Here is a 10179-nt window from a genome sequence, read left to right as displayed (position 1 = left end):
ATATCCATGTTGATACAGTAAGTCAGTTGTAATAAAGTGATGCTGCTAACTGGAAGAGAATGATCAGTTATGTGATAGCAAAAGTTTTGAAGAAAATATTTTATTTTGTTTACTTTTTTACTTAAAGATGTAATTTGGTTACATATTCTATCTAAAGAAAACGTTACTACATAAGAAACAGACACAAAATGAAGTGTGAGCTTCAAGGTCACTTGTAAATTTTTAAAATTTATGGTCAACCTTCTAAATTGCTGGTCAACAACACAAAATGTGAGAACTTTTGCTGGTCAAACTCAAAATTTGAGCCTTGGAGATGTTCAACTGCACAAGTATGAAGAGGTATTGCATTTTACATAATGTGACATAGTTTTGGGTATGAAAGAAAATGTTTCCTGGAGTCTTGAGATCATTTTTATCTACATTATGTCTACTGCATTCCAGTATGCATTATGTCAATTACAAATAAGTTATAAAACCATTGGCTACTACTCTTGATAAGAAAAACCTTGAAAATCATATACAGTTTTTCATGAGCCTAGAAAATTTTTTAAACTTCTTTATGCATGCAATATTAAACCATCATTTAATCCTCATATAACTGGTGGTCAGTGTAGTGGTTCAAATGTATAAATCCAAATGTATAAATTTTCATAGTGTGACAACTATTTTTAAATTTTTTTATCTTTTATATAATTATATACAAAAATACTGCAAAGATAAAACATTCAAAAACATTTTAAGTGATGTAAGAAAGTAATGTTGTGGTAAATAAGTATTAATTACCAAGCAAATGAGAACCCTAAATTCATCTTTACTGCTGCAGGTGTACAAAACTAAACTTTCATCTTTCTCTGCATCAAATAAATTGGCTAACTTTAACTGCATATAAATAGTTCTAAATCTTTCCTGCCTCACACACACACATATATATATATAAAAATATATAAAGAAATCATACTTTTAGAGAAAAATCACCTTTAAAAACTATAGTTGTAATTTATTTACTTGGTGACATTTCAAGCAAACACACTTTTTCAAGCCAGAAACAAACCTGTTGTAACTGTCATTAACACATACCTGTTTCTGGGTCAGGTTCTTTTTTCTCTTTCCTCTTAGCAAACCAACTACCAACCGACAGATCATTTTCACTTGTTTCTGATGGTTTAAGCATAAAAGCTCCAATCTTCTTAGGCTATATACAAACATAAAATTTTGTACTCTTAGTTTTTTATTATAGTGAAAAAAATCTACAAAGGTACGATTGGCTTTTTTATTGTGTGAAATATAACTTGACTGTTAGAGAAATAGATGTAGTTCTTATTTTATATCAACAATAATTATTTAATGTAGGGATGGGTAGCAATGGAAATTGTTCCCATCATACTGTTACCATAGAATTATCAGAAATTAACATTTTCTAATACTAAAAATGTATTTCCAATAGGTACTTATCTTCCTCACCCTCTAACTATTTCTCAAATTTTCAACAGTGCCTCAGTTTTTTATACCTCTTCAATTTTATGCCATTGCAACAAAATGTGCTGATCACGTGACTACCCTCCATAATCATACTGCGCCACCTATACTAGCTCAGGTAGCTCCCTCTACCATTGTAGCACAATCCTCACTTTCAAGAATAGCAGATACAAACTATAAACACCAGAAAACAGTGGGGAGGAAGGGCAGGATGTGGGTGAGAGGAGATAAGTATCTATCAGAAATACATTTTCAGTGTTAGAAAATGTTAACTTCCAAAATGGTACTACCTCCTCTCACCCAAAGCCAGAATTCCACATTGCAAAGGTTGAGGGGCCAGTGAAGGAGCAAAAGTAACCAAACAAGTGGAGAACAACTGCTGTGAAAAAATAGGTGTGCCACAATAATAAAAGAAGGCATACCTGTGGGGTATAGCACAACTTCTGGAACAGGTATGCTCTTCGCCCAGTAACAAAGTAAGACAAAGTAGGGTGGAACTTAATAGACAAGCACCATATCATGTTATACAGATTCTGCCCATGGACAACAGACAGTACATAAGATGTCCACATATGTAACAAACGTGAGCACGTGACACAATTATAGTCGGATTTTAAGAAATTGCCTGGAGTCAAATATCAGAAAATGTGACTAAAGCTAGAGAACAATAAATGTATATGAATAGGCCAAGTGCAGTCTGCCCAGGCAAAAAACATCCGGGAGAAGTGCATTGGGATACATCAGATTATGCCAAGTGTGGTCCATCCTGTCAAAAACAAAAGTGGAAGCCCCTCACACAAGATTGTAAGATCAACAAGTGTGGTCCATCCTGGCAAAAAACATCCAGGGGAAGCTCCTTGGATTCATATTAAAATAGCCAAGTGTGGTCAGCCTGAGCAAAACATCTGGGGGAAACACATATGACTATGAAGTTTAATCCCACTCCAGAGGAAATTTCCACGGTCCGCCACTCCAGCAACTGGGAAACCAGAAGCGGCAAGGACTCCTGTACTTAACTAGAAGAAAAGGGGGGATACGCGTTAAGAAGTCCAGAAGAACAACACACTGGAAACAGTGCAAATATGTGTCTGAAATTCTCTATTTTGAAAAGTAGTAAGACCCCGACTGTAAGAATCATGGGTCAGTAGAGATGGACAAAAATCCTCATCTGCTTTACTCATGAAGTCCATGAGTGATGGTCCTTTATATATGATACAGTGATAAGAAATAAAAAGATATAGATATATACAGACACCCAGATAAGTGGACGATGGTCTTACACTAACACCCCCATCTCCACAGTGAGCATTATGGCAGTATACAGATTTAGTGCCAAGATATAATACTCAGGATAACTGACCAGGCAACACCCGCCACCAGGTGGTATCCTGAAATAAGATGTACATCAACGAATTAATAGTAAAAAAAAAAAAAAGAATAATATGTCAACTTACCCCAGGCAAAGAAGAACAAACTTGTGTAGAATCACCACAGGGAGGAAAACGATACCTGCTTGAGGAAGACACAGCTATGCTGTGCAGATAAAGAACATTAAATGTATTGGGAGTTGTCCACATACCAGCCTGAATGATCTCCTCCAAAAGACAGAGGTTGCGAGCAGCTATAAACATAGTTAGATGACAAACTTTGTGTGAAAAAACATGAAGTAGACGGCGACCGTCCATGGATAGATCAGAATACACAAGTCATATGAGTTGACGAGCCCAACCAGTGAGCATAATGGGTGAGAAGATCATGGGAAACAAAATAATTCCATGGAACAAAGAGACAGGAATGAGAACCATGAAAGGATGCAGTACAAGCCATATAACATAACAGGTAATGAACTGGACAAAGTAGACGATCCAGATCGACGATGCCTTCTCAGGCAGCTGATGTCCTGGGAAGGAAAGCCCAATCCAGATAGCAGATAACATACGAAGAACGGTAAAAGACACAGAAAATGTTAATGGCATAAATATCAGAAGGACAACGACTGTATTTCAGGAGGGGGGGAGGAAGTAGGACTTAAGATAAATATGGTACAAGGAACACATTGCAAAGGGTTCAAAGCGAGAACCAGACAGCACATTAAGAAGAATACTGAGATCCCAAACTGGTACAACAAAGGAATGTGGAGAATGGACCAGACAAAAGTACTGTAAAAAGGAAGGGAAATAACCGGGGAAGGAAAGGCATTCCAGAAGTGGCAGAAAGGAAGGTGTTTGATAGGGCAACCCTAAAAAGAGCAACAGTTGAAACAAACAGACCCTGAACAAACAACCATATGAAAAACTGGGACAGGTAAGGAACAGAAGGACATGATGGTTGGAAGCCATGGCCAATAGACCAAAGTCTGAAGTAAGCCCAAAGCCTCTGGTACATAGACAAGGTAGAGGCAAAGAAAGTCATTACATAAGGGGTGAGTCCCAGAGTTGAAGCACAGGATCGGACAAAAGTCACACGTGAAGCTGGAGTGTGGTGACGTTAGGATGAAAAACCTATGATCTCGGTTGTTAAAGGAGCGATCAGGACAGAGATAAAGACAGGGCTATAGCTCCAGTATAGGCCAAAGTAGAGGGAGCCTTGTCTGAGCCAGCCAATACAGAGCAGCCAGCAGAAAACAACAAGGAGGGATCTAGATAAGGGAAAAGGGCCATGAGAGGAGTCTGACTGGAGGGTAGGCATATAAGTGAAGACCCCTCCAATCTGGACTGAAAGCATCCAACTCCAAAGCAGAGGGGTAAGAAAGAGGAGATCAAAAAGGAAGGAAGTTTGGCATTCCAGAGAGTGGGAAATGCATAAATATGTGGAGTTCCCAGTTGAACACATCTACAGAAAAAACTGAGGATAAAGGGATCACTCTGTGGGGAGAACCTGGTTGGGACTTGATAAGCAATCTGCCACAAGATTCATAACTCCATGAACATGACACACCAGAATAGTCATGTTGTGGTCAGTGGTCTAGTACAGGAAAACCAGAGTCTGAAAACACAGTGATCTGAACTTGGTTCCCCCTTGCTTGGTGATAGAGATTATGACAGTGGAATTGTCAGGATGAACCATAAACACACACACACCCCAACAGGAATGTGAGAAAATGGAGAATAGCCTCCTCGACTGCCTACCAACTCAAAATCCCACCAAAGAAGCATCTGTAAAAATATGAGACTCGATATGAGGCAGAGGAATGGGAACCAAGCCACCAAGCAAGACTGGCCCTGATCCCAGGTGGAAGGGCGATGGGACAGTCCAAGGGATCTTGGGGGAAGTTCCACTGGGTGAGAAGCATCCAATGAAGGGAATGCATGTGCACCTGACCTATGGGTGTGAAAGCTTCCAAGGAATCCAACAACCCCAAAAGAGATAAAACCTCTGGTGCAGAGAGAGAAGGAGAAAGTAGGGCCTTCGTGACTACCCGCTCCACATCCCAGAGATAAAGTGGAGAAGGCTGGACTCGAATGAGATGGGATGTGAAGAGAACCCTCAAATGATTAAGATACTGCAAGGGGTAGTAAAGAACTTCTCCAACTTGATTAGAAACCCCACCCAAACATCTTCTCAAAAAAGTAATTAGGTGTGAGTGACTGACTGGGCATGGGAAGAGGCGAGCAGAAGCCAGTAGTCAATGTAACAGGGAGTAAGATGATGTGCAAAAGAGCATACCACTCAACAAAACACATATGGAGCTGAAGAACAACCAAAGATAAATGATGTGACACTGGGGCAAAAAAAACCACCAAAGTGAGAAGTATGACTCCAGAGTGAAGAGAGGTGTATCCAAATAAGAATACAGTTGGAAAAGAGCTATGATTGGACTCCAACCTCCTGTGTTGTTGGAGACAACAAACAGATGGGAATAAAATCCCAGTTTAGTGGGCACCACACACTCGATAACTCCTTTGTGTAGTAGGTCTCAAGCAGACTCAGCAACACAACTAGATGAAGTATGATCCCAAGGCAGAGGGAAGGAGATCTGCAAAGTGGATAGAGGGGGAGCAAAACAGAAACTTCAGATGACTCCTATGCTGTCAAAATTTGAATTTATGACCCATTGTCCAATTGTTTTCACTGCTAAACACAAAAAAAGGTTTGATGGATCTATATTATCAATACCCTTAATAACTTTTTTTTAATAATCTTAAACACCTCAATCAAATCCCCTCTGACCTTTCTTCTCTCCATAGAAAACAAGTTTAGAGATGTTAGTCTCTCCTCATAGGACAATTCCACCATCCCAGGTATCATCCTACTGGCTCTTCTTTGAACCTTCTCCAACAATTCAATGTCCTTATTGAGGAAGTGGGCCCAAAACTGTACACAGTACTGTTAATGAGGCCTTACAAGCAATCTGTACAGCGAAACAATAATATCCCTTGTCTTGTATTCATCATTTCTATAGATGCTACCTAAAATTCTATTAGCCATATTGCTAGCTATAATACACTGTTTAGGTGACTTAAGTGATTTTTCAATCACAACAAGATCTTTTTCTTCAACCACGGTATTTAATGTATTCCCTTTTAAATCATAACAATAGGTTGAATTGTAAAAACCTACATGCATCACCTTACATTTTGGATAGTTAAACATCACCTGCCAAGTATTGGCCCAATGCATCAAATGATCTAAATCTCCCTGTCAGTCTGCAGCATTTTTGATACAGTTAGCCACCCCAAAAATCTTAATGTCATTTGCAAACTTCAGTATTTTGTTACTAATTCTAGAGTCAATATCATTAATATAAATCACAAAGAGCAGAAGATCCAGCACAGAGCACTGAAGCACACTGCTTGTAACTGTGATTCAGTCAGCTCCATTTATTATTACTCTCTGCTTTCTATTCTACAGCCAATTTTCTATCCAATTTAATAACATTTCCCCCCACACCCATAGATTTCATTTTTGTAACAAGTCTTTTGTGATGCACCTTATCAAATGCTTTCTGAAAATCAAGGTAAACCAAATCACAGTATTTCCTTCATCAACTGTTGTTTGTATTATCTCTAGTTACCGAAGTTAAAAAAAGGTTAGCAAAGGGTACTTGTTTATGCTTGCATGCATGATTAGGTATTATCACAAAAAAATGCAGCTGAACTACAGAAATAATTATGCAAATTTGTTTCAGATTGATACATTGCAATTTACATTTAAAGTTATATTAAACGGCCTGTTGTGAAATAAAAGAGAATGTAAACAACAAATAACATTTTTACTACAAACTTAAACAGATTCTCTCATATTATTCTAAGTCACCTGCATAAATATAACTTTCATTAATAACTTCTAATGAAACTTATTTTTTAATCATAGTACGTTCTCTGTTACAACATGAAGAAAGATTTTAAAAAAACCTAAAGTAAAAAAACAAAAATGTCTATATACAGCACGAAGACATTACATTAGTTTTAACTTCATGAAAAAGTTATACAAGCAAACTTCTTACTAATCTGGTTATTATGGTAATGATTATAGCCTTTATGTGCACACATTCTAGAAAATCCATTACACAATGTAATTGTGAATGAGGTACATTTTTTAGAATTTATGCATATATATATATATATATATATATAGTGTTTTATTTATTTTTCATTTTTTCTTAATTTGTTTCTACCACTGAAGTTGGAGCATTGCATAAACACAAAAGACTATGTGATGGACACATTAATCAATGGACATCATTGTATTGATTAAGGTTACAAGATGATCCGACTTAATTTGGCTACAGTAAAAAACTATTTAAAATATTCAGCACACTTTTGCTGGCAGCATTAATATAAACCAGACTGTGCATAGGATATTCTACATGCTGCACTGTAAAATCCTAATGACTAAATGTTAAAAACAATAAAGAACATGAATAAATATATATAGAGCTTAGATGCAAAATGTAGTATACACCATTCATGAAAATTTTAGCTGCCAAAAAAGGCCTATGAATATAAAAAATTTTTCTAAAAATAAAATTGATTTTGCAAATTTTGAAATAAATAAAAAAAGTTTGATTTTTTAAGTTTTTGTATAATAATTTGTAACTAGCAGAGTCCTGCAAAACATTTGCAGTCATTAGTATCTTTATTAAAATAGTACTTCTTTAAAAACAGAATTTCTAGAATAATACAAAACAGTTCTAATCACAAACACTGAAATCTACAAGTCCACTTGTCTTAGGGCTAACATTTGCTAAACCTCTTTATTAAGTATGGCCTATATTTAATAAAGAAATAAATTAACAAAGTAACTTGTGTATGTTTTTTTTTTTGTTTTGTTTAGTTAAGGCTAAACTTTACCAAACTTACGATTATCAATAAATAAACTTATAATGTTATTTTTCGACTAGCATTAGATATTTTTAAAATCTTTGAGGCTTTTATAATATTGCTGTTGTACAAAATGTCTGTTAAAAGTATAATCCTTCTGTTTACATCTGTTGAAATGAAGTGCACACCCATGTACATTTAGATAGTGAGGAGCACATGCATTTTCAGTTTCAGGACAAACAAAAACTAAGTATTATTATAATATATGATTTCATTTAACAAGTAGCCCACTTTCATTTCATAGCATATTTTTGTAAAAAGCTGCAGGAAATAAAAGCTGATTTTCTCAAAGGTGTAGTTGTATAAGAGTACAACCATTACAGTAGCAAAGTTTATATGCAGCAGGAACAGGTGTTTTCAGAAAAGAAAAACAATAAACAAAATAGTTGTATTTCTATGATATAATATCCATAAAGAAGTATACAATAAAACAGACTACACATATTTCCTTTACGGAAAAATTTCTGACCTGTATTTGCAATTCCCCAGACACTTCATCTTCTGATGTTGTTGCTAAATCAGGTGGTGAGTGAAATTTGATAAAGGAAATTCCAAACTGAGTGTTCTAAAACATATATATATATATTAATCATAAGAGACATCAGTAACACTTTCATATATCTTTTTTTCTGGGTAAAAGGAAAAAGAAAAAAAGTGACAGAAAATAGTTAAATAATAATGTAATGAATTATGTTCAGAAAATCATGATACACTGTGGTAAAAAGCAAAAAACATTGGATTACATGTAGAGTTAAAATGAATAGTGGATTTTGCTATTTGAATATTCATTTCCCTATTCTAATGTTCAACAGTAAAGAAAATGAAAATATCATACATCTTTTTATACATTTGTTGTACCTTGTATACCTTAAATTGAAAGCAATTATTCACAATATCAATATTAAACTTTGCAAACTATGTACAAGAGTATTTAAAGATACTAAATAATAATAAGTACAGGCTCCATCATCAAAACAGATATCTTTGAAAGGGATCCCACCATTATGCACCCTATACAATATATACATCAGATCATACTACAGTCAACTTGGCTATGTCACACTTGGCCCTGATCAATAATTGCTTTCTAAGTTGCTACATCAGCTCATTTTTAGTGCATGGTAAGCATTTACCACCTGTTGGACCAGCATTTCTTTTACTTATATTAAGCATCTTTAGTTTCTAAATTCAAAGACTTAAAGCACAAATAAAGTTCTAGTATTTATTATGTTAAGCAAATATTTGTATGTCTTTGTTTGTTGAATTTCATGCACAGTTACTCAAAAACCATTTGCACTAGCTGTCCCTAATTTTGAAGTGATAGACTAGAGGGAAAGCAGCTAATCAACACGAAAGATGGCCAACTCTCAGCTACTCTTACCAGAAAAAATAGTAGGATTTGAATGTTAGTCTTATTATAACACATCCACAGCCAAAAAGTGTAGAGGAAAAAGTTTTTGTTTCATTTTTTGATGGTAAAAGGTTGGAACTTCAGATCCACAGTCTGGTGTGCTAACTATCAGGCCACACAAGGCCCTTGTAATGCAACTAGACCTACAAATATGTACATGCAAATTCCAGACTAAATTAACATATACTTGTATTAAAAAGCACACTGTTGAAATATTAGAAATCTTACACAACAAGCTGCTCAACAACACAAGCTTGAGATAAACTTCTCTTTTACCTTGTTGAAAGGTTGAGTGCAAACAATTTTTGCTATGTCCCACTTCTGGTTGGAAGTACACAGTGACAGTTTTTCTGGTCCAAACATTCTAACACGATTAAGATTTGTCCCCTGACGACTTTCTAATGGAGTCATGAACGAAGAAGCAACAAGTAAAACCTAGTACAAGTATCATAGAAAAATAACTATTAATTCTAAAGTGAAGTGAAGCTTTAGAATACACACATGGTAAAACTGAATCAGAAGCACTTTTTATATTGCAGTTACATAAATTTAATTGTTACTACACTCTTGTAAAAAAAAAAGTAAAAGTATATACATTTACTATCGATAAAGCAAAACACGAACATAATAAATGGAAGCATTTATTTAACGTTATGGAATCTTCAAAATTCCATCATCAGTAATCTAGAAGTACAAGACAAACAAATAATATTTGTATTTACAACAGACATATGATATACATAATAAGTAAAAAATTTGAATGTACAAACAAGTGAAAATGAAAAAATGTAGCACAAATGAAATAGTTAAATTAAAATAAATCTTCTCTTGTTATATTCTTGTACCTCTAGATTACTGATGATGGAATTCTGAAGATTCCAAAATGTTTAGTAAATGCTTCCTATTATTACGTTGGTGTTTTGCTTTATCATTAAGTTACTTTATGAAAAATGAGTTGATTACTAGTAT

General features: G+C 35.1%; 1 protein-coding gene across 2 annotated transcripts in view; it reads right to left on the bottom strand.

Annotated features, from left to right (window-relative positions):
• The window catches only part of LOC106457401 (DNA repair protein XRCC1-like), an 83868-nt gene that overhangs the window by 63244 nt on the left and 10445 nt on the right, over positions 1–10179 (bottom strand). For both annotated transcript variants that reach the window (XM_022383312.1, XM_013916812.2), the window contains exons 3-5: positions 9487–9645; positions 8269–8364; positions 1078–1192 (exon numbers count right to left, since the gene is read on the bottom strand). In XM_022383312.1, coding sequence (XP_022239020.1) covers positions 1078–1192; positions 8269–8364; positions 9487–9645 — 370 coding nt within the window. The remainder of the gene's footprint in view (positions 1–1077; positions 1193–8268; positions 8365–9486; positions 9646–10179) is intronic.

The sequence above is a fragment of the Limulus polyphemus genome, unplaced genomic scaffold, assembly GCF_000517525.1.
Source record: "Limulus polyphemus unplaced genomic scaffold, Limulus_polyphemus-2.1.2 Scaffold326, whole genome shotgun sequence".
NCBI classification, from domain to species: Eukaryota; Metazoa; Arthropoda; class Merostomata; order Xiphosura; family Limulidae; genus Limulus; species Limulus polyphemus.
The sequence above is the reverse complement of the archived record's forward strand: the minus strand, read 5'-3'. Positions and strand labels throughout refer to the sequence as shown.